The sequence below is a fragment of the Gadus chalcogrammus genome, chromosome 11 (assembly GCF_026213295.1).
Source record: "Gadus chalcogrammus isolate NIFS_2021 chromosome 11, NIFS_Gcha_1.0, whole genome shotgun sequence".
Classification (NCBI taxonomy): Eukaryota; Metazoa; Chordata; class Actinopteri; order Gadiformes; family Gadidae; genus Gadus; species Gadus chalcogrammus.
Window position 1 is genome coordinate 10,279,079 of NC_079422.1, and position 27,192 is coordinate 10,306,270.

Genomic DNA, 27,192 nt, shown 5'->3' on the forward strand with positions numbered 1-27,192 from the left:
AACTAATCACTGCGTGGCAGCCTTTCCCTGCCCGCTTGTGTGGGGAACAAGATACGCAACATCTGGACTAAAAGGGAATCACATCAGTTTGGTTTTGACGTGGCCTATTTAAAAGTTCGAGTTTTGACCGTTATTAAGCGTTATGTGTGCTACTTCGATTTAATTGGAGTGGCTTTCCTTTTGAAACGTTAAGCTTGTAGGCTACTGTGTGCAATGTGACATAAAGTGATTTGACACATTGCAACATTTCTTCAAATGGACCAATCCGTCGCAATTCAAGAGACCCTGGCGAAAGAAGAGAATTGCCTCATAGTATCCTTTACGATCTGCATTACCTCGGTCTTGAAGCTTTCTTGTCTTACTAGAAGTTTTACTAGTGACGTAGGCGTTCCCCCAATCCGTTTGGTTTACGATCGCTGTATAATCAGGTCTCTAAATACATTTTGACCATGCTAAAGTTCAGTGTTGAACTTAAATTATTATAGCAGCCTGTTTACTTCAATATGTAATGGTAGCCCATTTGAACATTAGGTCTTTGGTCAAACCTGCACTAACGCCTTGACACCACAAGATGGCAACATCGCTTCATTAACGCAAAGCCTCTGCACTGGCATTCTCTGTTCGGCTGACTGCAATGTAACATAGGCCTGCTGCCAGTCCCTATTCGTTGGAAATAAGTCGTTGTGTACCCCGCCCTTTACTAAACATTTACTAAACTGCGTGAACATGCAGTGCAATGTATGGTCGATTTGGGAGAAGTCAGAGAGAGCCGCCTCCTTGGTTTGGTGGAGTGTGCCAAGGAACATGCGTAAGTAGCAAAGTACCACTGTCCATTGGAAGTCCTGTTTCTCGTGAGACTCCAAGGTTGACACAAAAATCTGTCAGAAATCTGCCTGAAATCTACTCTTCAATAGTTATTGCACCTATAGATTTGCACTAGTTATATAATAAACCTATATTCTTATTCAAAGACCAAAAAAACGCGTTCACCACTCAAAACCAACCACATTAGGCCTACATTAATTGCTCAATAGTAATAAAAAAATATGCTTTTAAATAGTTATCTTACAATCATTTACAAAGCACATTTTCAAATAGATAATAATTTTAAAGATATAGTAAATTTACATTAAATAACTGCGAAAACAGTGCCACTGTAGAAAACATTTAAAGGTCAAGAGGATAAAACACACACACACACACACACACACACACACACACTCTCACACACACACACACACACACACACACACACACACTGGAATCCCACATTTGTACCGGTGCAAAATTTATTAACGGCTGAATTGTTTTGTTTTCAGGCTGTTTATTTACACTCACAGACGGATGGCCATCACCGCCGATGATGTCTCCTTGGAAGACATTTTCCCCGTCTCCCGCCACTTTGAAGTGGTAGAAGGTGAGCGTTGAGCACTGTAAGCCTAGCCACATCAGATGGATTATGTGACTGCCAGATATCTTAATCTTTATTGTTGTGATTTTTTTATTGCACACTTCTTGGACCCCTGCATAACTGCTTGCAGTTCTAGTTATTTAATGCTTTCTATCTTCTCCTCAGTATCTTCACCCGATGAGCTGGCTATTGTGGGTGAGTATTTCTTCGTTCTAACGGTTTCCTTCATAATATTTAAGGTCTAAATACACTTTATTAATGATTTGGGTCATCTTATTTTGGGGAAATTTCTAATTTGTCGATTGTTAAATCCCTAATTAAAATGACCTTTGAAGCTGATCAGTATTCATATACTATCCAAATTCCCCCTAACTGCCATGAAGCCTTGTCCACACTACAACAGATGAATGTGTCAACTCAGATTTTTTCTCTTCTTTCCAACCCAAGGTGCAGACATCAGGATAAGGGTGAGCTTCCAGCAGGAAGTGCTGGCACTCTCCCTTCCTTTTGGCTCCCATTCCCGCTTCTTCCTCAGGGAACTGAACAAGGCCTGGAGTGGTAAGGAGGGACCCTCTCTTTATTGGTTTTACCCTACTTCCAGGGTTAACTGAACACATTGTTAAGAAGACTGTATTCTGAAAGTCTGTCTAGTGTTGAACTTACTGGGTAACAAAGTCCATTTTTATTCAGATTCGAAATTGGAAGGACTTTTGTTGGGAGTACAGCTTTTGTGGTAAAACAGCAAGTGGATACCCCCCACTTGTTTTTTTTACCCCTTTTCCTTGATTAATTTATCGAGGCATTTAAGTGTCCCTCTATTATTTTTATCTTGTCTTCCTGGCTTAACTGAAAAAGGCATGGAGCATTACTCAATGCCTTTCATAAAATCCATGAAATGTCTGTCTCTTAAAATTCAGCACAATGAATCTTTCATGTTCATAGTCACAGGGAAGGTTAGAAAGGTTTTTCACTTATTATTATTCCTTCTGCATTATTCATTATTCCTTGATACTGTTCTCTCTGAAACCACATCAGGACAACATCTATTTTAAACTGTTCTGAGGGGAACAGTGTGGGTTAGCAGCTGTGGGCATGTCAATAGCCACATGCTAATGCTCCCCACAAACCTGCCTGACAAGGTGTGGCGTCGTTGTCTGGTTCACGTGACCATGCCGCAGCATGTCAACGTATAAACTGTATTTACTATGATAAAACCGCTGCCTGTTGCACTAATATTAGCTTTTGAAGTTATAGCGACCCAGGCAGAGGAGACCTTTGTTGTTAAAAAAAAAACACAAGTTTCAGATTTTACTTGTCATTGAGCATGGGATGTGACGAGGCATTGTCAAACACATCAGCAGAGAGACAGTGAGTGAGAGACGGAGGGAGAGAGAAAGAGGAGGAGTTTTTAACCACACACTCATACGAGACAGCTTTCTTTTCTACCCTTCGAAGAATTCAGGTTACATTTTTCGAAGGCATTTGTTCAAACTCGAACCTCTCCTGCAGAAGTGAGTGTGCACCTTCTACTTTCTTCTACTCCCACACTCTTCTCCTCCAACCGCTCAGTGAGGTGGCCTGGGATGAGCCCAGGCCCGTGCATCTTGTCAGGACTGTGTCAGATCTGTCACTGACCTACGGTTCTTCACAAACCCTGGGATCTTTCTTCTTACACCATGATGGAAGTTGGATGATGGTCGTTTTGGATGGTCGATGTTTACTACGTCACAAAGGCACCACAGTGACCACCGTTTAATTATTTGGAAAAGGGTGGCCATTTAAAAAGATGGAAAAAAAACATGCGCCAGTTCTTAGCAGTCAGAATGAGAGGAACCACCAAGGTAAGCATAGAAAACTAGAAAAAACAGGAGCATTAGAGATGATAATACAGGACTTGATATTCACTGTGTGATGTTTAAGCAGAATGTTTCTCTCACTTTTTTTGTATGTGTGCTAACTTGTGAACATGTAAAGTCCATGGGCCTGAAGGGCTTGTCCTATGGTGTTTAACTTGTATGTGCCATCTTTAGATGGTACATACAAGTTTAAGATTATACTTTTTTGCATAAAGGTGAATAAATGAAGATCAACATTTACTCTACATTTGAAATTCTCACACGTTTTGATTACTCCACATGTTTTGATTGGGTTTAATTTAAACATCATTGTTTTACTTTTTTCTCTGTATTTTTGGGAAGATGTTTGCAAGTCCTCATCACATGTCCCAAAGTTTGAATGGCTCCACAAGCACAGCAAAACCACTGGAGGACAGGCAGTCATCAAAAAGTCCCATGTCCCCCTCGGAGTTAGGATGTCTCTACTCCAGCAGAAAACAGGTTAGTCACGTACATTTATTCAACTAATTAGCCAACAAAGAGCTGTTGCATATTCATTCAGACTATTGGCTTGTCTAACTGTTAGCAACATTAAAATATTTGTTTTCAATGTTCTTAAGCAATTATGTCTTTATTATATTTCAATACATTTTAGTTTAATATTAAAAATATCCCTTCCTCTCCGAAAATGTTTAACCAACACATAAATTGTAAACTCTGTAGGCCTAGTTGACTGTTGGAGTGAACAGAAAAACGATTCATAAAAATAGCAGTTTCATTTTTTCATGAGCTATCATTAGTTATAAAACGGACTATAAGAGATATTATTCCTTTCCCCCTTGGCCTTTATCCTTAACGTCCTTTACTCCCATTGCTAGAAAGAGTTTATGTGCGAAAGAAACCGTTACATTCTTGGATTTGCCAGACTCGATCAATAACTAGAAAATGCATTTCCTGCAGAAAATGCAGTTAGTGCTGTAGTACAAAGTGAGGTTAAAAAATATTTTTTAATAAAGTCACATAGATTAAGTCATAAAGAAACGGTAAATGGCTTAAATCAAGTGAAGGGATTTGACCAAAAGTTCAAAAGTCTAAATGGAGTAAACAATGTAAACATGCACACCATTTAAGAAAAAGTAAATGGTTGGAAACAAATAAAGTTACTGCTGAATGAAAAGCGCAAAGCCTTGCTAAAAATGCAGAAATGTCAAATTAATTGAACTGAAGAATCTGAATCGTCAAATGTATTGCCCTGCACTGTGTGTGTGTGTGTGTGTGTGTGTGTGTGTGTGTGTGTGTGTGTGTGTGTGTGTGTGTGTGTGTGTGTGTGTGTGTGTGTGTGTGTGTGTGTGTGTGTGTGTGTGTGTGTGTGTGTGTGTGTGTGTGTGTGTGTGTGTGTGTGTGTATGCGCGCGTGCGCGTGCGACAACACTGCCTTAACGTCCTCTCTGACAACACTGCCTTATAACGTCCTCCAAAAGTAGCCCAACTGGCGGGAAAAAACGCACAATCTGGCAACACTTCTGAACGTCATCACGCTGCAACGTAAATCAATCGACCAACTGAAAACGAAGCCGGTATGAAACTAAAACCGTTTGGTTATTATTGAAGATACAAATGTGTAGATTTGTTAAATGGCTTGAACGAAGGTAAACAGTTGAAATTTGACCGAGTTACGATGTCTTAAGTAATTTAAGTGTCAGAACTGTAGAATATGAAGGTTTGAAACTAAAACTGATTCTGAAGAAAGTTTAAATGATAACGAAATTCCGTTTACATATTATTGAAGATACAAGTGTGTAGATTTGTTGAATGGTTTGAACGAAGATAAACGGTTGAATTAGTCACGTCTTAAAATATCTTAAAAAGTTTAAAATATTTAAATTTTTTGAAAAGAAGTAAGATTCCAAGCTATTCTGAATATTTTAAAATTTTAATGGAGTCTCTAGGTGAGAAATTTAAGAAGGAGATAGGTCCGAAAGTTTGTAGAGAATAATAAAGAAAGAAAGAAAGAAAGAAAGAAAGAAAGAAAGAAAGAAAGAAAGAAAGAAAGAAAGAAAGAAAGAAAGAAAGGAAGAAAGAAAGAAAGAAAGAAAGAAAGAAAGAAAGAAAGAAAGAAAGAAAGAAAGAAAGAAAGAAAGAAAGAAAGAAAGAAAGAAAGAAAGAAAGAAAGAAAGAAAGAAAGAAAGAAAGAAAGAAAGAAAGAAAGAAAGAAAGAAAGAAAGAAAGAAAGAATAAACAATGAAGAACAATAGTCGGCTAATAAATTATAAATCTGAATCTGTAATAATCTGAAGTTTCCAGTTGATTGCTTCGGTCTGTCAAACGATTCGAATACAACCCCGCCCACTGGTGCTGACGTCCCTCGGTCCACCAGTGATCGCTCGCAGCTCTTTGGACTGGAAGATTAGCTCCGCCCAGAGTGATAGATATAATTTCTCTCTCTATGGCTCTGGCTCCGCCTCCCCGGGACGCGAACAGGTCCTGAGATTGAATCCAGTTTTCTGCAGAATGTGTGGGAGCGGTACGGGGAGATGTCTAATGTGATCAAAGAATCTGGTATGAAAAACATACATATATTATATACACATATCTTAATACCTGACAGAGATTTAAGCGCAGATGACCAGTATTTTGTCAAATCTCTATTGCTAACAATCTTAGCTCGTCAGATTGCCAAAGGAAAGCTAACTTTAGCCTGTTTGCTAGAAAGAAATGTTTCACTAAACATCATCGCTAGCACTCTGTGTATACTATAATTATCGTCGCATTTTTATATTAGCTGTCTTGCCGTTCTCTCCTCTATAGGCAGCTAATGAGATATGTATCCTCAACTCGGATATGTAGTCTGAAGGGATGTGGTTATTGGACATTGTACATGTCTTTCCTGTACGCTGCGTTTCCTATTCCGACACCTAGTTATTTATTATTACAGATTATCATTAGCGAAGTGGGTATCTTAAATTAGTATTCCGAATGTTTATTGACAGCCTATAGACTGAAGTTATGCAATGAGGAACCTGGAACCGAGGGAGTGTAAAAGTTATCAACAACTTTACAATGGTATCGGTATCGCAGAAAGGTTGGCACAAATCGACTTGTTATTTGTTTACCTCATAATGATCATGTACGTTCAAATCTATTCTATAGATATTTCGAATGAGAATATATTCAATATATTTCCATGTATTTGAAATGTAACTACGGTATTATTGGTCATACATGAGTCACTATGTTGCCATTCCAGTTGTTTTGACTTGCAAATTTTGCTCTTCCGCACATGAGTCTACCATCAATTGCAATTCAAACTATGTTGTACTATATGCTGCATTGAACGAATGTTTATTTCGATATGTATTATTTCCTTAACTTAGATTCGAAAGTCCGACATTAAGTAGGTTACTATTGAAGTTGCTGAGCCCCCTAACCTCTCCTGATTTCGCCTTTACAACGTCAATCACTCGTGTAGCAATGCAAGTAGACTTGGCAGTGTCACTTTTCATTACCTTTGTGATAAGGAACCGAATTATAGTGATGTCTACATAGTGCAGGCATAGATAATGGATTGTGTCCATTATTTAAATCGCACTGTGTGGCTTACGTTTTGTAATTGCAATAATGATTGCCTTTTTTAGAAGAATTCCACCATATACAACTTGTTGTGCAGGTTGAAGGACTGTTGGAAGCTTTGACAACGAGGTCCTTTGAATTCAAAGTCCAATAGCATTAAGATAATACGGTTCTGTTTTGCATTTACAAATAAAAGCTGCATAAAAGCATAGGTACAGGACCTGCAGATGAACCCTATGTGGTAAAATCATGTGGCGCAGTATCAGGCAGCTCCAACTGGCATGATAAGTTCTCCTCCCAACTGCTGGAGTGGACATGCTGATTAAACATCCCTTCCTACATGTGCTTGTGAAACATAACAGTTTGCTGTTTAAACGGTGGAATGTTACACCGCTCCACCCTCTCTTGAATAATTGGACTGCTGTCTATTATTCTCTATATGTTTACTGGCAGGTCGATTTATTTGACTTTTTCGCTGGTAAACAAATGTAGTATTACATATTAAGGACATTTATTAGCAGGTAGATTAAACTAGATTACAAAAAAATTTGGGGGACCAACCATGGGGAACAGTAGAGACCAACCAGGGGGAACAGTAGAGACCAACCAGGGGGAACAGTAGAGACCAACCAGGGGGAACGGTAGAGACCAACCAGGGGAGAGCAGTAGAGAGCAACCAGGGGAGAGCAGTAGAGAGCAACCAGGGGAGAGCAGTAGAGACCAACCAGGGGAGAGCAGTAGAGAGCAACCAGGGGAGAGCAGTAGAGAGCAACCAGGGGAGAGCAGTAGAGAGCAACCAGGGGAGAGCAGTAGAGAGCAACCAGGGGAGAGCAGTAGAGACCAACCAGGGGGAACAGTAGAGACCAACCAGGGGAGAGCAGTAGAGAGCAACCAGGTGGAACAGTAGAGACCAACCAGGGGAGAGCAGTGGAGAGCAACCAGGGGAGAGCAGTAGAGACCAACCAGGGGAGAGCAGTAGAGACCAACCAGGGGAGAGCAGTAGAGACCAAACAGGGGAGAGCAGTAGAGACCAACCAGGGGAGAGCAGTAGAGACCAACCAGGGGGAACAGTAGAGAGCAACCAGGGGAGAGCAGTAGAGAGCAACCAGGGGAGAGCAGTAGAGAGCAACCAGGGGAGAGCAGTAGAGACCAAACAGGGGAGAGCAGTAGAGACCAACCAGGGGAGAGCAATGAGACCAACCAGGGGGAACAGTAGAGACCAACCAGGGGAGAGCAGTAGAGAGCAACCAGGGGAGAGCAGTGGAGAGCAACCAGGGGAGAGCAGTAGAGGGCAACCAGGGGAGAGCAGTAGAGACCAACCAGGGGGGAGACCAGTAGAGACCAACCAGGGGAGAGCAGTAGAGACCAACCAGGGGATAGCTAATCTATGATCTAGTAGTCCTGATGAATTACAGCAGCACAGAGCACTGGCCGGAAACCAACAACTGCAAGGGGTCGAGTTAAGCGTTGTTTCGGTATGGAGATATGCTACAGAAGAAAACTCATTAATGTCGGTGAATGAAGTCTTCAGAGTGTTTCCCCCAGTAAATGTCTCAGTCAAGGTGGTAAGCAGTCGGTGGTGTCGAAAAATTTTGGGGGTATTTTGCTCAAAGATGCCAGTACGCATGAATGAAATAAACGACTGTTTATTTCCATATAAATAAACAACAGTAGGTACAAATGTTGTGCAAACATGCAGACACTACAAAATAAAATTAAAGAAAAGTGCAAATTAAATACAAATAATGGACAATACACTTAACTTTTGTATGCAAATTCAACTACTTACAGTTCCTTTTTTGGATCTTATTTGCGGCACAGCTGACAAGAGGCATCAGTGCATGCAATTCTGCGTGGCTGTGCAGAGAACAGTTCCAGCGCCCTGCTGTAATTGAACTTTTTTTTTTTTTTTTTCTTTTTTTTTACAATTTATTTATATATATTTTTTTTACAATACATTGGTAGTCAAGGTGGGGCCCTAGTCTTGTTAAGGCGGCCGCCTTAACAAGATAGTGCTGGGGGAAACCAAGGGGATTTTTTCAAGAGTCTAAATCTGCACAGGCAATGGTCGTGCTCAAGACCTGAGCACGACCACCACCTGAACATTATCGGATCACTGCCCGTATGGCTGTGGTGTGAATTTCACTCGGAGCGAGCGAACCAATCACAAAAATTTGACCCTGTGTGTGGGTTTACTTTGGTTTGTCTGGCTAGTCTGGTGTGTTTAGGGTAACCCCAACGTCAAGTTCAGCTGTAGGTCTTTTCTAACCCTAACGTAATCCTCAATGAAAATATATGCCTCACTTGAAAGTGGCATTAGAAATGAACAACATCTGCCAGTCTAATTGACAACATGTGAAGCTACTACCAGTGACAGGTTATTGTGGGTTACTAGTGGCAGATGTTGATAAAGGCGGCAGGGTGATGATGCTCACCGGCCTGGTTATCCATAGTGACTTTGGCTTACAGGGATTCAGAGGATGGGGGCTTGAGGAAGGGGTGACACCTTCGCCGTTTTGACTAAATTAAGGATGAGGCTGTCATTACAGACCAAGTAATACTTGTATTTTGCCCTTTTCATTTGACTTGTCTGTTAAGTAGAATAGGGATGTTCTTTTTTGGATGTTTGGTATTAGTGGTCGAATAGTATTAATTCAGTTGACATTTTGAAACTGTAATTGGGTCATTGGCGGTTGGTGTCGTGACAGTGTGAGGAAACACCTTGGTTTGGGCAAAACAAAGATAAAACATGGGTTCCCTTTTTTTTTTCAAACGAGCCAACCATTCACACGAGGGAGAACTAAACAGAGTGGCAGAGAGCAGAAGCGATGTTGTCATAACGACACGGGTCCTGCCTTGCTCATTAGAATGCAGCAACGCATCAGGGAGACCGCCACTACCCCACGCCAGCTGTATGGTGCACCGGCTACGGTCGCTGTCTGTGTATGTCTGCCCTCGGTCAAAGACTAGCTAAGTAATTTGTATCAGTTTGATAAACAATGTTATGCTATATTGTTGCTTTGTAGAACTGCTAATCTCATTATGATGAGCCCTTGCAGGCATAGGATTTCATTACAGTGTGTGTAAATGGGATGGGCCCCTATTAGTTAAGCAAAACAACCGTACACGACACGGAACCGAATCGTACTTTTCCCGATAGTAGTTCACTCCAACAGTCAACAAGGTTTCCCTGTTTTTTACCTAGAAATGTGTTGGGTTTTTGTGCTCAGACGGTAGAAGTGCATTTGAATTGACATTAACATGCGAATGTCTTTCAATGCCACTCTTGGGTGGGGTAGTCCTTTCAGACTTTCTGACTCCCACCCTTCCTGTTATTTCTTTGCCATTATTTTGTATGTTGTATAACTTTGTTTTGATTACAATTTTTGCCGTCACCTTTCAAAACCAACTCTCCCTTCCTGTTCCCCCTCCCGGTTCCATCCAATCAGGAAAAGCGTTGAGGCCAGAGAAGAAAGGATCGGCGGAGGAGGGGCTGCGGTCACCGGTGGAACTAGAGAGGTCCAGAGGCCCGCCCATCCCCGAGAGGTAGAGCACTGGGGGGGCTGGAGGGGGGAGACCAGTAGAGACCAAACCGGGGGGAGACCAGTAGAGACCAAACAGGGGGGAGACCAGTAGAGGCCAAACAGGGGGGAGACCAGTAGAGACCAAACAGGGGGGAGACCAGTAGAGGCCAAACAGGGGGGAGACCAGTAGAGACCAACCAGGTGGAACATTAGAGACCAACCAGGGGAGAGCAGTAGAGACCAACCAGGTGGAACAGTAGAGACCAACCAGGGGAGAGCAGTAGAGACCAACCAGGGAGGAAGAGTAGAGACCAACCAGGGGAGAGACCAGTAGAGACCAACCTGGTGGAACATTAGAGACCAACCAGGGGAGAGCAGTAGAGACCAACCAGGTGGAACAGTAGAGACCAACCAGGGGAGAGCAGTAGAGACCAACCAGGGAGGAACTGTAGAGACCAACCAGGGGAGAGACCAGTAGAGACCAACCAGGGGAGAGACCAGTAGAGACCAACCAGGGGGGGACCAGTAGAGACCAACCAGGGGAGACCAGTAGAGACCAACCAGGGAGGAAGAGTAGAGACCAACCAGGGGAGAGCAGTAGAGACCAACCAGGTGGAACAGTAGAGACCAACCAGGGGGGAGACCAGTAGAGACCAACCAGGGGAGACCAGTAGAGACCAACCAGGGGGGAGACCAGTAGAGACCAACCAGGTGGAACAGTAGAGACCAACCAGGGGAGAGCAGTAGAGAGCAACCAGGGGAGAGCAGTAGAGAGCAACCAGGGGAGAGCAGTAGAGACCAACCAGGGGGGAGACCAGTAGAGACCAACCAGGGGGGAGACCAGTAGAGACCACCCAGGTGGAACAGTAGAGACCAACCAGGGGCGAGCAGTAGAGACCAACCAGGGGAGAGCAGTAGAGGCCAACCAGGGGGAACAGTAGACCAACCAGGGGAGAGCAGTAGAGACCAACCAGGGGATACCTAATCTCTGATCTAGTAGTCCTGATGAATTACAGCAGCACAGAGCACTGGCTGGAAACCAACAACTGCAGACAACTATCTGCACAGGCAATGGTCGTGCTCACCACCTGAACATTACCGGATCACTGCCCGTATGGCTAGGTTGTGAATTTCTCAAACCAATTACAAGCCTCCACTGAGGAGGTATTTTAATCTGAGACTGGTGACTTCTTCAGTTTCTTTTGTTTGCAAACAAGCTCCTTTTTTCAAGAATGGCTGGAAACTACACCGGTTCCATAGTAAGGGAGCCACTGTTATTCCGAGTTTTATGGCGGCAAAGGTATCCCTAACAAATCAGACTTATGTTTTTTTAAAACCTTTTTTAGACTTTAGCAATGAAAAGTACCAGACCATAGCCATTGGTTCACCAGTTTGACCCCTGTCATAGGAATGCCAGAGATAACAGGAAATGCTCTCTGTGCAGTGCTCCTATATGGATACCTTAAGATAATTCTGACAGTCAAACTAGAAGTATACTTTTTATTTAAGGGGGGGCTGTTTTTTTCCCAAACCTTCCTCTCTTCTATTCTTTTGTGCTCACTCTCTTAACAAACCTCAAAGCTAACCTGTAACCATTTTAAGTCTCAAAACCCAAAAGTATTAGCAAAGCATGTGTGATCTATGGAGCATCCTCATCGTGAGGCAGTGTGCCACGCTAACGCCCCCCTGTTAAGCGTGTCTATTCATGTTGTATCACCAAGCCCTGAGCCCTCATCCAATCCACAATTGTTGATCCAACATTTAATCAGCTAAAAAAAGCCACCGTGGCACTTTGTACTTGGAACCCATCTGCTCCTTGGCAGATTATACAGATATGTTAACCTGGAAGGGGAAGCCGGTCCTACCCTCTCTCTCTCCCTCTCTCTGCCCATCTCCTTTCTCCTCTCAGTCACTCACTCCTATGTATTTCTCTCTCTCCCCATCCTCTTCCTCCCCTCCCCCCGGAGCTCTTATGTACTGACAACACATAAATACACGTAGGCTGGAGTATCCTGGGAGGGTGTTGCTAATGCTACGGTCTCCCGGTGGACCCGGGTGGCTGCAGTCTCCGGTCAGAACCAAACAGCCGGAGAGGCGGAGGATCGATGGCGCTGGGCGCATTGGGTTTTAATGGAGCTCTGTACGTGAAACCGACAGGAACTGGACCTGAGTGGTCGAATAGGAAAAGCCAAACACGCACGCGTATGCTGTGTCTGCAGCACTGACGGTGTGCCACGGCGGTGTTTACTGAGCCCTAAGAGAGATGTTTTCATCCCATGTTGCATCTAGGTGTTTGGAAGAGAGCAGGATGCATCACTCTACTGAATCCCCAGAGTGACGTTTCACTCTTTGTAATTTAATGTTATTTAGCGTTTGTATTTTAGTCGTGCAACTGCAGGTATGCACACAGCGTTTTGCAGACAATGGAGATGTGCACAGTGCAGGTGACCCCGTGTTCTTCTGCACGTCTGTGGTAAACCATGTGCATGTGAGTGTTCACTGAGCTGATTGTCTGCCTGGTTCTCCTCCAACACCTGGTTTGTTCTTCTTCTGTTGTTTCTCAGCGAGGGTGGAGCGGGCCGGGAGGGTCGGGATGACATGGTGCGCTCTTCCTCCCACACCCCGGCCAATAAGGCCCAAATGCTGGCCATGCCCAAGTTCGGCCTGCGGGACAACCTCATCCGCTGTGAGCTGCTGAAGAGCGAGGACCAGTACACGCACCTCCAGAACTTCAGGTCAGTCCCGCTGTCTCTCGCTCTTCCTCTCGCTTTCTGGCGAACAGAGTAGCGGTGGACTCCAGAGTTACCTCTTCTTTTAATTTCTGATCCAACACCAGTCAGCAGTACTGTGACTTTAAGTGCACCTATTTTAACGACAGGTGTTGTTAGCCATTTACAAGCAGTTTCATTAGATCAATCTTACAGCATACCAAGTGGACCCTAACCCTAAGTACCAACTGGTTGGCTGGCAGATTGATCAATCATCATACATTCGGGAGGACACTCCCACTTCTGATCATATAGCTAACGACATCATCATCACACAGCTGGTGAAGCAATAGGGTCTCTTTAAGTAGCTTCTGAAAACCTGTCAAATATTTCTGTCTCAACACGATTCTAAAGCTGCTGAGCTAATAGTTGCATGCGCCATAAGTGTGGCAATCAATTCTTCACAAAGTTTCCCAGAGAGACCTGACAGTGGATCGGATCGAGTTACAATGCCTGTTTTGTTTTCAGGCACTTTTTATGTTATATTCAAAACACAACAAAATTAGAAGTCATTTGGCCATATCTCAAAGTTAACAAATATCTATTAGGGCTGACAAATATTTTATCGACTGATGGTATTTAAGAATAACTTATTGTAGGACCCTTGATTTAATTAAATAATTAAATCTTTAATGAGACAATTGGTTTACATTATTCTTATAGAGAAACATTCACATCTTGGACAGTAGCAACAAAGGAAACAAAGGAGTGACCATCTCCCTCTCGAGGGACTGACCAAATTAATTTGAAATACTTAATATTTCCATAAAGTCCATAGTTAATCGTGATAATCGCAAATCCGTTGAAAATGTAATCTACAGAGAGATGCAGGCTGGTTATTCCTTTAGCTGAGATCGATGATACGTTCATATGTTTATGGTTAGGTGTATCCTACCTTTATTAAAAGTCGGGCTGATCTGAAGAGTGATAACATTAAAGGCAGGACGGACATCAATCGCCTCAGTGACTGAACATAATGACGGCGCGTCTCGTCCACACGTCGTCTGCGTGATCACCCCCTGTAGTTTCTAGCTGCCGTCCGACAACAAGGTACTAGTGCTCCGCAGCACGCCCCAGATCTCATCAGAAATGAACGTCTAGCGGCCGCAGAAAGATTGTGCCGCTAAGACGAAATTGTGTTTACGCTGTTAACATAGGGTTCATCTCCCACCCCTTTATTTAAATATGAACTGCAATTCAATAATCAGTTAAACAGCCATCTCGAGAAAAGTGCATCCATGGCAACCCTGCATTTTTCAACTGCGAAGAAGCTCATGAAAGCTTTCCTTGTGACTTGGTCCTTCTACGTGCATGAAGGTATCAGGCTGTGATTGGTTGGTCCCCATTTTGGCATGGCCTGCTCAGTATTAAAGGCTTCTATAAAAAGGCAGAATCGATTGTTTGAATTTCTGCACACTCTGGGCTGCCCTGAAGCTCTTTCAGATGTTTTGCGTATAAAGAGAGTTAAGATGTTGTTGCAACTGTTTTCATCGTCTGCTTTTGGTGGTTTATGGTACAAACGTTTGACCTCAATTGCTTGCCTTTATCAGAAGAACCTTTGAACCTTTTATATTGGACAGTAGCGACGTCATTTGCAGTGACGGTTGGACTCGAGATATTAATGATCCAACCCACAACATTTCAGTAAGGAGTGAAACATCCTAGTAACCAGGGTGCCTACCCCTCTATGTCTTCAAGTTATAATGGTGTGGAGTGGGACGTAATTGAAAACCGATAATGAAGTTACGGGTTTATCTGAACCACGCTGACCCCTACTGGCCTCTATATTGTTTCTGAAAAGATGTTCTCTTTCCTTCCATTCCATCAACTTTTTGTTTTTCCTGGTTCACTTTGTCAGAACGCTCTCCGTCTTGCCCTGATTTCTCCTCTCTTTCCCTGTTCTCCGGCAGTTTCTTCCTGGCCACCTACAATGTGAACGGCCAGCCCCCAAAGGAGAGCCTGGCTCCCTGGCTGAGCTGTTCCACCAGCCCCCCGGATGTGTACTGCGTGGGGTGAGTCTCTCTCCCATGCCCCCATAACCATATTGAGTGGATATACTCAATACCTTTTTTCGTAGACGAGCTCCAACAGCCCAACACGACGCATTTCCATCCTGGTTATTATGGTAGGAAATGGGGCGATGGCTGTTCACTGAAACTTCAAGACGTGACCTGAAATAATCCTTATTTTCTATATGTTTTTTAGCAACTTATTGAAAGTCAAGATTCAAATATGAAGTTTGAAATGTATATGTTTAATAAACATCCTCAAAAGAGGAAAGTAATTTCCCAAGACTATGGGGCATAATCTTCTATTGCAACATATGCACTTGGATAGCCATTGAAATATGGAAATACAATGTACAGGAATCCATGTGTCAAAATCCATAAGCCTTGCCTAGTCGACCGAGATCTGTTCGCCACTCTCCCTCACTCACAACATTCAAGTCCCGCCTCAAAACATACCTCTTCACCCAAGCCTATGATCTTCCCTATCCCTAGCCACCATTACCCAACTGCCTACACTTCTACCCCCTGTTACATCTCAATAACTCTGTTTTTTTTTCTGCCTGTGCTGTGTATGCTTGTGTTGTCCCCCCTGTCTGTAATACCCCCCCCCTTCTTTGCCTATAAATGTAAATGTGTCCTGCTTGTACTGTCCCCCTGTCTGTAATACCCCCCCCCCCCTCTATGACTTTGTAATCTGCGACTTTGGGTATCTGAAAAGCGCAATATAAAATAAAGATATTATTATTATTATTATTATTAGATGATTGACGGTGTGTTCCTGCTGCTAGGTTCCAGGAGCTGGACCTGAGCAAGGAGGCGTTCTTCTTCAACGACACTCCCCGGGAGCCAGAGTGGACGCGGGCCGTGTCCGAGGCACTGCACCCCGACGCCAAGTATGCTTTAGTAAGCAACGCCCTCCACTCTCCCTGCCCCCTTTGCCCCTAAGACATGCATGCATCACGCTGAGGTTTTTCAGTTGCAGCCAGTCATCAACCGCAGCAGCACAAAACTGAAAGTTAATCTCCCGTCTCGGCCTCTGCCTCTGTCTGGATTCATTGAGTTTGTGTCATATCAGTAACAGTAGCCATTTCTTCACATTTGATTCTTCACATCCTCCAAAAGCAGAATAAAGCATGTTCATGCTAGTTGTATTTCAGTTTGAATAGGTCTGTAGTCTGGCTACAAACGCTTCACATTGTGTGAGGACTTGGCAGAAGTTGATGACTCTGCAAACTGGAATGGAGCGTTTGTGTTTTTTGTGATTGTATTTCTTCCTCTTTTGTGCTGATCTCAGCTGACTGGCTTCCTTTTCACTTGGTGCCTTTTATTTCAGCTTTTTAGGCACAACTTTAGTTTAGCTACTTGTGGTCTGGCCTGGGTTGTGTTTTAAAGATCTAGTAATTTGACAAACCATTTATTTGATCTTGTTTCTTCTGCATGCGCCATCGGAGTAGGGCCCCACCGATATTGATTTTTGAGTGCCGATGCCGATTATTTTCAGAGAAAAATTGTGATTATGATTTAATCGGCAGATTAAAAACAAAACAAAAAAAGCCTATAAAACGTAGTTTTTGATACCTTAAATATACTTTAAACACTTTTGACGAATATGTGAATTGAATGCAGAACCTGCCGATTAAAACGGCAGGCCGATGAATCGGTCGGGCCCTACATCGGAGAATTAAATAATAGTTTTTCAATGATCAATTTCTTCTCTTATGGACTACATTTTTCGTAATTGCACACATTCTGAGTGATTTTTTGTCAGAATTCTTACAGTGTCAAATAAACAAAGGTTGTTTTTATGTATGTGGATGACCCTGAGAAGCAGGCGTGCCAGGAGATGGTTGAGGCGGTTTTGTAGATGAGCAGGCTGTCATGTCATGCAGGAAGAAAGACCTCAAGTTTAGTTGAGCTTTATTTGCGTTCTGGTCTTTTGCAGCTTGGCTTCAGGGTGCGATTGTATTCAGTGAACCAGGGTGCTGGTATTTTCATTGATCGCTTTTTAGTTACAAGCGGAGCAACAGAGTCTGTCTGTTAACATCTTCAGTGGACTATACACAGAGCCTCTATCGTGAATGGGGTAACCTATTTGCCATAGCTTTACTGGATGCAGGGGTATGATGATATGATGACAGCAACTGTTATAAGGGATACCCCCACCAAGTGAGCAAAAAGTGTTCTGATAAAGCTGAGGTGTAGGGTGAGACAACCAGGGATCAAGGCAAGGTCCAGCGTGTTTCCGACGATGTGGGTTAGAGAATCGGATGGGTTAATCACATGAATGAATGAGAAATTCCAAATAAGCAACTATTTATGACTGTAACAAGATCAGGTGCAAATTCAGAGAACTCGTCTACAAAAAAGTGAGTTTGGTTCAGGTGGGCACTGGGCAGTACACTACTAAAACAAAGTCTGAAATGTGTTTGGTTTGTTAAAGAGTAATAGAGGAGCAGACGGCAAGCACCTTATACGATGTGAACTAATGTATGTGTGTAATGTATGTATTTTATTTCATTCGCTTAAGTTTTAGCCTCGAGCTAGATATTGGGGCCACTCCACCACCTTTCTTTGATTCTTGAGATAATTGTGAGCTAACGTAGTTAGTCTGATTCCATTTGTTTAACGCTAGAAAAATGCATCTGGTTTTAACCAGGTTTCACGTAGTCCCAGGATATCCATCTTATTATCCATAATTAAATCCTGGACCAAAAGCGCTTTAGATGAAAGCAATCTTCATGATTCCTATTTTGAGCTCTTCCAATCTATTAAAGTCAGAGTGAGTCCGGATAAAGCCCAGCTCTTAGGAGGTTAGGGACCTAGTGAGGTTTTTACATTGGGCCTCCTCCTGCGTGTCTTACACCTCGAGACACTGAGGGGCTGCACCACAGTACTTATAGGTGGAGTGTAAAACCAGTTCTGATCCGTGTGTGTGCATGTGTGTGTTAGGGATGTTAACCGATGACCGTTTAACCGATGGTTGACCGTATCGACGTTAACCGATCAAAATTGTCGCTTGTTGGTAAAAAAAAAAAAGATGATCAGATGAGGTGACTTATTGGAAGTTGGACGGTCAACGAGTCTCTAGCCCACTGTTTAATTTCTCCTCAAGTCTCAATTATTCCCGCATGCGAGCGGCGGAGAATATGATCTCTGAATTATTATGGACAGTAGACTAAACGCTAGACTACAGTTAGCCATCTCATTCCAAGATCTTTTTGGGTGAAGTGAAAACAATTATCCCTCAACCTCAATTTTTCCGTCTCCTCCAAACTAAACAAGCGGCGTCTCTTCGGAGCTGTCATTTTCTAAAATGAGCAGCGGCATTGTTGCAAATGAGCTAACGCTGCCCGCTTCCGGCCCCTGGTGAATCCCCCACAGGGTCTCAACCAGGTCCGTGCCTTCTCAGACCATTGTAGGCATTCGAGCCCGCTCTCTACAGTACACACGGTCAACTTGCAGTAAGCATCCCTCGATGTTTCAATACAAACACAGATCGTGCCACGGTTAGAGCCACTGCCTCTCACTCTGAGAGTGTGTGTGTGTGAGTCGGAGGCCAAACGGGAGAGAGATAAGCAGAGTTACGAAAATAGCAGGAGGCTGGCGCGGCTCGAAATGGCAGTTATTTCAAATAGCACATTTTAATCTGATCGGTTAACCGGTTACCGGTTAATGAGGCTCGTCGGCCGGTCAAGAAAATTTTACATTTTCGCCATTGTGTGTGTGTGTGTGTGTGTGTGTGTGTGTGTGTGTGTGTGTGTGTGTGTGTGTGTGTGTGTGTGTGTGTGTGTGTGTGTGTGTGTGTGTGTGTGTGTGTGTGTGTGTGTGTGTGTGTGTGACCCTGGTGGGTGTGGTTTGGAGGAGGTCTGATCCAGTATACGTGTGCAGGTGACCCTGGTGGGTGGGGTTACGAGGTGGTCTGACCCAGATGTGGTGTGTGTGTGTGCAGGTGAAGCTGGTGCGGCTGGTGGGCATCATGCTCCTGGTCTACGTGAAGCGGGAACACGCTGAATTCCTCTCCGAGGTGGAGGCCGAGACGGTGGGCACCGGCATCATGGGCCGCATGGTGAGGGCCGTCGTCACGCCAACGCCGTCACAACACCTGTTCGACGGACACCGAACACTTTGACCTGTTGTCTACCTTGTGGAGGAAACTCCTCATTGATGATTGACTCTCTCTCCATCTGTTGATTTTCCCTCTCGCTTTCACTTCTCCATTTCCATCTTATTCCCCCGCCCCTCTCTCTCCCTTTCCCTGTCTCTTCTACTCTTGCGGCATCGCTAATTCTGCCCCCATTATCTCTCTCCTTCTCTCGATCCATCTCTCATTCTCTCTCTCACTCTCACCATGTCTGTCTCCTATCCCCTCTCTCTATTTCTCTCTCCATCTCTGTCTCTCTCCCCTTCTCTCTCCAGGGAAACAAAGGTGCCGTGGCTATCCGTTTCCACTTCCACAACTCTGATGTGTGTGTGGTGAACTCTCACCTGGCCGCTCATATTGAGGAGTATGAGAGGCGTAACCAGGACTACCGCGACATCTGCAGCCGCCTGCAGTTCAGACTGCTAGACCTCAGCCGCCCTCCACTCAACATCATGAAGCACAAGTAAATCCTCGTACTGTGAACATTGTTCAAGTAACTGTGCTCTTATTGTGAAGAGAGTATATTTACCATGCCCTTACTGTCACATTTAATACAATTAATCCATTGTAGGCAATCGCAGGCACTTAGGCAGGCAGGTAGAATTAAATTATCTGACTAGCAGACCTGCGACAGCCACAGGTACTGTTTTGTTTTTTTATATCAGCACATCTGATTGAGTGATTGCTGTTCGGCTGTAAAGAGTATTTCAACAAATATGGCCGAAAATATATTGACAACCCTAGCTTTAAATGTGATCGAATGTAAAATGATCGACGAAACATGCTCTTATTGTTGCAAACATTTTATGAGAAATAATGTCTCAAATAGCTAAACCATAGCCAAGCTTTTGTATCAGAAATTTCTGAAAACTGCATTTCTGTTAACTCAACTATTTAATACAAACACTATACACGTTTCAGCTCTGCCTTTTACTCTCCAGCGAGTTATACACACTATGACTCTACTATACACTCTATGACTGAGTCTGCTATACACTCTCCAGCTAGCTATACGCTCTATGACTCTGCTATACACTCTCCATCTCTTCCCTGACCATCTGTAGGTGATGATCTGTAAGTGTGCGTCTCTCTCTGCCTGTCCTCAGTGTGGTGCTGTGGGTGGGAGACCTCAACTACAGGATCAGTGATCTGGACGTGGACCAGGTCAAGGAGCTGATCACCAAGAACGACTATGAAACCCTCCACAACTATGACCAGGTACTGCCCCCCCTGCTGGAGGGCTATATGAGCTGCACTGCAGACCACAGGGGCACCCCATGTTGATGAACGATTCATCACATTCAAACAGACATCGCAATGTAATGGAACGCGATTTACATGTCGCAAAGGGTGCGGAAAAAACAAAAAAAATTTGGGGGGATAATAACTAAACAACGAAAAAAAATATTTGTTATTGACTGGAGATCAGTAAGATTCACATTTTTTTTCTTTTTCAATTCTTAAATAAAGATTTTGGAATATAAATTCATGCATCAATTCATCTCGACACATAGGCCTGGCCTAAAGGAAAGAGCAGTTGATATGTTGACTGTTGATATGTTGATTTCTTTGAGATATTGCGTCTAGGAAATAAGAGACTAAATGCAAAAAAGCACGCAATAGGTGTAGAAAATGAACTTATTTAATGTATGCATACACCAGTCTCCTCTCTAGCAGAGTGAGCCCAGAATATAGTTTGTCTGAGCTATTTAAACAGTTTGCCTTTGAGTTGCCTGTGTTCTCATCAAGCAGAGGAATGCATGAGGGGATCACTGATTCCTTGTGACCGGTTTACCCCAGGCACAATGGCCAACGCTAGATGACACTAGGAACCGATAGGGTGGCTAGATAATACTAGGAATAGAAAACAAAACTTAATTGTTTAATAATTCTAATTCTGTTTTAACACAATAATTCTTACTGACTTTAACAACATATGGATGTTTCCGTCCCACTCCTCAGCTGAAGCGACAGCTGGATGAGGAGGCGGTGTTTGAGGGCTTTATCGAGGGAGAGATCCAGTTCCAGCCCACCTACAAGTACGACACAGGCTCCAACGACTGGGACACCAGGTAACCACTCCACTTTCTTTCATATTCTATTTGTTTGAATATATATTTTCCGTAGTGTGTGTGTGTGTGGGTGATGGCTGTTTTAACCTGTGCACATTGATTTCACACACATCTGTATGCAGATGCACAGCATCTGCATACCTCCCCCAGGCCCAGAGTCCAATCAGTCTGACTCGGGCCAGGTTGAGGCTCCCTAGACCAGCCTTCATCCACTCACACTCCCTCATTCCTGTAGTGAGAAATGTCGGGCCCCTGCATGGTGTGACCGGATCCTGTGGCGAGGGAAGAACATCACGCAGTCCAGTTACCAGAGTCACATGACCCTGAAGACCAGCGACCACAAACCAGTCAGCTCACTGCTTCAGATTGGGGTGAGAAACGGATCCACCTCAAACACATCTGGACCTTTCCGTGGCTCCTTGCATGCTTATGTTTTGAAAACACAATTTAGTTTGCTTTTACTCTCCTGAAAGTGTCTATTCTTTCTAAAACTAATACCATTTTTCAGTTCAGTGTGTTGGAGTTTTGTTTTGGATTTTAACCTGATTACTTGCTCACTTAAAAAGTGTAAATCAATCAATGTGGAGGGCTTTTATTCAGCAGTTATTTTCATCTCTGTGTGGTTCGTCTGTCTTTATCTCCAGATCAAGGTAGTGAACGAAGAGGCCTACAAGAAGAAGTTTGAAGAAATCGTGCGTACGATAGACAAGATGGAGAACGAGTGTATTCCATCTGTGACGCTGTCTAGGAGAGAGGTAACATCCTTATAACATCATATTCCTTTCTAGGAGTTTGGTGGGAGGCCCTTTTTTTTGGGGATATTTTTTTATTATTTTCAAAACCTTGCTCACTTCTGCTCTTTCCAACTCTCAAATGCTGCCTACAGTAGCCTCTATAACCTTTTGGAATCGGGTAATATATTGCACCTGATTTCAACCCATGATATCTTGTTACTAGCTTTGGGCGACTGAGATTGATGATTGGACTATTAAAAATCCTTGGAAATAATTTTTTATTGAATATCGTCAACCCCAATCGTCGACCAAATATAGTGTATTTTATCGGATTAGGAACTGATTGATCCCCTATTCCTTTCAGAACATTTTGATATCAATACTTAGATATCGTATATTATTAATAAACTTTTACCAGAATTTAATATACAATACAGATTAAACAGATACAGCAATCAATCCAATATTACGAAAAATACTACAGTATTTGTGTTCACCTTACATGTTCATTACAAATATTTACTAGTGGACATCTGACCACTATTATTCACTGCACTATGTACATATATATGACGCACCAACCATGCGCTCACTGCAATTCATTGTCCTGCCTGTGTGTCCTGCCAGCTCCACTTCCAGGACGTGAAGTACATGGAGCACCACACGGAGAGCCTGACGCTGTACAACGACGGCCAGGTGCCCTGCCAGTTTGAGTTCATCAAGAAGCTGGACGAGCCCACCTACAGCAAGCCCTGGCTCACCGCCAACCCCCCCAAGGGTTTCCTGGCACAGGGTAGGTACCACGGCGCCGTGGTACACCTCTGCTCTTCTCTGTCTGTACATGAAGTCATTGAGCAGACGGCTTAATCCAACCCGGCTCTCAAGTGAGGCTGAGAGCCATCGGAGCACTCAAAGCTAAATTGTAGTTGCTACAAAGCAATAGTATCGTGCTGCACCGCCTCATTAGGAAAAAAACAAACAGGTGGAGCTAGGGGAGTCCTCGACTAAGGTTTTGCATCGTCAAATCTGATTGGTCAGGCCAGGCCCATCAACTGATCTTCGGTCCCTGTGTAATATATATTTTAATTAGAGCTGTCAGTTAAACGCGTTATTAACGGCGTTAAGGCAAACCAAATTTAACGGCGTTAACATTTTTATCACGCGATTAGCGTAAATATTTTATTAAAAAAAAAAAAAAAACGCAAAACAAAGCTCAAAACAAAGAAGCAGTAGCCTGACTGCTATGTTCAAATGACATTTGTTCAAAGCAGTCGTTTAATTGCACTATAGGCTCTTTTTTTGTATCGTCCTGTTTTGATCAGTATATGCCAATGTTGTTATCAATAAAAAATCATTTGCACAAGGCAAGCCGATGCACTTCACCATGTTGATAAGAGAATTAAAATGAGAAGAATTATGGGACAAAAAAATCAAGGGATATTTAGCATAGAAAAAGAATTTGCGATTAATCGCGATTAATAATAGTTAACTATGAAATTAATGCGATTAATCACGATTAAATATTTTAATCGCTTGACAGCTCTAATTTTAATATAAATCAGACAATACCTTCGTTCAACTCGCCTGCTCTCTCAGTGTAGGCGTGTATTGAAATTGGGCGGATGACGATGTATTGAAATCCATTATAGTCCAAAGATTGTTAAGCTGCTCCCATAGCTACACCTCTGTTTGATGCAACCCAGGTAGCCGCATCTTTATATGTATCTCAAATAGTGCCCAAAAACGAACAAATCCACAAGTTTAGATTGTGTGGACACACCACTGCCCATACTCACGGGCTTGGAGATTGAGGCACGCAGTTAGGATTATGTGCAAAGATACTGGATTCGTTATAGCCGATAATATATAATGATAATATATAATATAATAACAAGCAATAATATCAAATTATTATTATTACAACTAAATTTCCCACTTTGGCAGTGTCATTACCATTACGATTAGGGCATTTAGCAGACGCTTTTATCCAAAGCGACTTACATCGGTTAATACACACATTGAAACACTGACGGAAAAGTCAACCATGCAAGGCGACAGCCAGCTCGTCAGGAGCAATTAGGGTTGTCTTGCTGAGGGACGCATCAACACTCTAGCTAGGAGGAGCTGGGGATTGAACTAGCAACCATTCAGTTACAAGACAACTGCTCTACGCCCCCCCCATTACGTTCAGAATTATATGTAATCCATCCTGACATCAGCCCCCGGCATCCATCCCCCCGCTGCTCTGCTCTCCCCCCCCCCCCCCAGGAGCTGAGGTGGACATCGACCTGGAGGTGTTTGTGAACCGCGCCACGGCCCCGGACCTCAACCTGGGCCTCCAGCAGATCGAGGACATCCTTGTGCTGCACCTGGAGCGCGGCAAGGACTACTTCCTCTCCGTGTCAGGGAACTACCTGTCCAGCTGCTACGGGACCCCCATCACCACGCTGTGCCAGCTGAGGGAACCCATCCGAGACATGCCGCTGCCCACGGTCCGAGCTCTGGTGGGAGGCCGTCTCGTATCCCACTGTGACCAAACGATAGCTTCTATCCAGGAAGTCGATCGATTGTCACTTAATTATTTTTTTTTAGTGTTGAGTTATAGTCGAGTAATCAATTGATCCCATAATGCTATGCTACATTATTCTGGGTATTATATTGATGTTCTGAATATATACATAGTATATTAGTATTCAATTGTACAGTCGAGTCAATTATCTCTTTAGCACATATGCTCTGGTACTTCATTTCGGTTATTAATATTATTGATATGATGATAAGAAATGTAATGAGTCCTTATTGAGCACTTTGTTGTCGCCTGTTCTCCAGTCAAAGGGTGGGGAGAATCCCGAGGTGGGGGAAAAGCCACTGGGCATCCCTAAAGAGATTTGGATGATGGTGGACCACTTATTTCGCAACGCAATCAAACAGGTAGGTCGCACCGATACACTTCTTGGTTTTGCTGCTTAAAAACAAAGATATGAAACCAAGTTCAGGAATTCCTGGCATTACCTCACGTGTCTATGTGCTTCAATGTGTACACTTTTCCTCGTGTTTGAAGTACCTGACATAGGAAATATATATCTTAAATTCAGTTGACATATCTCTATTTCAAGCTCTTGTGCCCAGAAGACGCATTTATCCAATGTAACTTGCAGTGATAATCAATGAGCAGGAGTTGGCTTCTTTGGGACTTCAACAAAGATGGTGATGGGGTTAAAATGATCACCATTGCTCTCTCCTCTCTTTCTCTCTCTTTCTCTCTCTCTCTCTCTCTCTCTCTCTCTCTCTCTCTTGCAGGAGGATCTGTTCCAACAACCCGGCCTCCGCAGTGAGTTCCAGGAGATCAGGGATTACCTGGACACAGGTGTACCAGACTCACTCCGTATCCTTTTACAGTATTTATATCACCGCAAAGTGAGTCAGCGTTACGGAGGTGGAATCCTTACCTGCCACCCTCGCTGTGTTGTAAACAAAACCATGAGACCACCGCTGCATACCTTTTGCGTCACCTCCTGCCTCCTACACGCTCTCCCCAGGTGCAACCTCTGGCATCATCTCCAATACGTGTGACCATGTCTGATTTATGCAATGGGGCAATCCTGATCATCCCCAGACCTGATTCTCTAGAGTTAATGTGTGAATGGCCTATTTGAGGAGGTAATCGAGAGTAGTAGATATAGAAATAAAATGTCTGTTTAATTTCTATCCTGAAAAGATACATAAGCCTCTAAATTCAATCTTTACCTTGAATGACGAAATAGGACAACGCCTTCTTTTCTTTCTATCTTTCTTTCTTTTTTTTCTTTTTTTACCTTGGAGCATGTCATGTGCAAAGTTCCCCTCCATGACCTTATGACCCCCAGCTGGCAGTAACCACTCTGTGGCTGAGGCCCTGCTCCTCTTCCTGGAGTCCCTCCCAGAACCTGTGGTGCCCTATTCCTTATACCAGCAGTGTCTGGACTGCTGCTCCAGCCCCATGCTCTGCAAGAAGGTCAGCCCAGGGATGCCAACAATGAAGGGATTGTACTCTTGTGTGTGTGTGTGTGTGTGTGTGTTCAATCACATTCCATTTGGATTGGAGGCTTTTAGCCGAAACGTCCAATTGCAATTTGCAATACTGTGTGTGTGTGTGTGTGTGTGTGTGTGTGTGTTGCGCTTTGTTTTGAATAATGCATTTGTTTCCTTCCAGGTAATTTCCAAACTACCTCAGTGCCATAAAAACGTGTTTGACTATCTTGCTGCCTTTCTCCGTGAGCTGCTGAAGAACTCCGAACACAACCATCTGGACGTCAATATATTAGGTGAGAACGGGAGGAACAGCACAGCAGCTGGCCAGAATCTGTACTCTCTGTACCGTCTTTTTTGCGAACGTCTGCAGTTTCGCACAGCCAAGAGAAGCTATTTAAGTTAGAGCTGGTGTTTCACCATCTGATTGCAAATATAAGTTGAGTAGAGGGGGAAACGATAGTGTTATGAATAAGATCTTCAACTCCCAGCCTTTGATCCTCGATGTCCGAAGCCTATTAAAATAACATTATAATCTTAAAGGTTGGGTATGGGATTTGCAAAACGCCAGCAGATTTTGAAAACACACAACTCAAATGGTCCTACCCCCTCTCCTTCAACGCTGACTCTGGCTCCACCCATTCCAAGTACCTGGACGCGCAATCATGCACGAAAAAAAGTCTGCACAAATCCCCCCCACTTTCTCTCATACATTTTAAGTGCCCTGCCTGCTCAAACATTTCCTGGACTGTCTCTCTCAAACTAAGAACATAATGGCCCACATTAGGCTCAGACGCACGTGATACACCATTACCAATGTGTTATAATAAAACGCATCCAATACTAGGAATGTCCGCTGGTTACGCCACTGAGGCTATAGTAGGCTAACGAGGCTCTTAGCGTCCTACGAGTACCCTGGAGTTTATAAGTAAGGTGGCTATTATGAATATGCTATACCCATTTCAAATTGATTCAAACGTGTAAGGTGAATACAAGTATCGTCTCACAACATGAATGTTATGAATATCCTAGCTCTTCTTCAGTTCCCAGTCACTTTGGATGTTGTGGTTGGGTTTTTGGAAGTATGTGTTTGACATGGCTCCTCTCTCGCTCCCTCTCTC

At 43.5% G+C, this 27,192-nt stretch overlaps 1 protein-coding gene across 4 annotated transcripts; it reads left to right on the forward strand.

The window, feature by feature from the left end:
* Nucleotides 1-26,492, forward strand: inpp5b (inositol polyphosphate-5-phosphatase B). Of its 4 annotated transcripts, none has more exons than XM_056602031.1 (22): nucleotides 1-312; nucleotides 729-808; nucleotides 1,320-1,417; nucleotides 1,577-1,606; nucleotides 1,859-1,969; nucleotides 3,610-3,747; nucleotides 10,265-10,361; nucleotides 12,904-13,074; nucleotides 15,018-15,119; nucleotides 15,905-16,019; nucleotides 19,066-19,182; nucleotides 19,533-19,720; nucleotides 20,364-20,475; nucleotides 21,220-21,329; nucleotides 21,565-21,700; nucleotides 21,974-22,084; nucleotides 22,691-22,856; nucleotides 24,332-24,567; nucleotides 24,893-24,994; nucleotides 25,364-25,448; nucleotides 25,930-26,057; nucleotides 26,256-26,492. In XM_056602031.1, the coding sequence occupies exons 1-22, from the start codon at nucleotides 256-258 to the stop codon at nucleotides 26,475-26,477; spliced, it is 2,712 nt and encodes a 903-aa protein (XP_056458006.1). In that variant the 5' UTR covers nucleotides 1-255; the 3' UTR covers nucleotides 26,478-26,492. The 4 variants fall into 4 exon arrangements, with proteins under 4 accessions (XP_056458006.1, XP_056458007.1, XP_056458008.1 ...); XM_056602032.1 differs by having other exon boundaries at nucleotides 294-312; nucleotides 733-808; XM_056602033.1 differs by lacking the exons at nucleotides 1-312; nucleotides 729-808; nucleotides 1,320-1,417; ... (1 more) ...; nucleotides 1,859-1,969; nucleotides 3,610-3,747 and adding an exon at nucleotides 5,660-5,804.
* The last annotated feature ends 700 nt before the right edge of the window (nucleotides 26,493-27,192 follow it).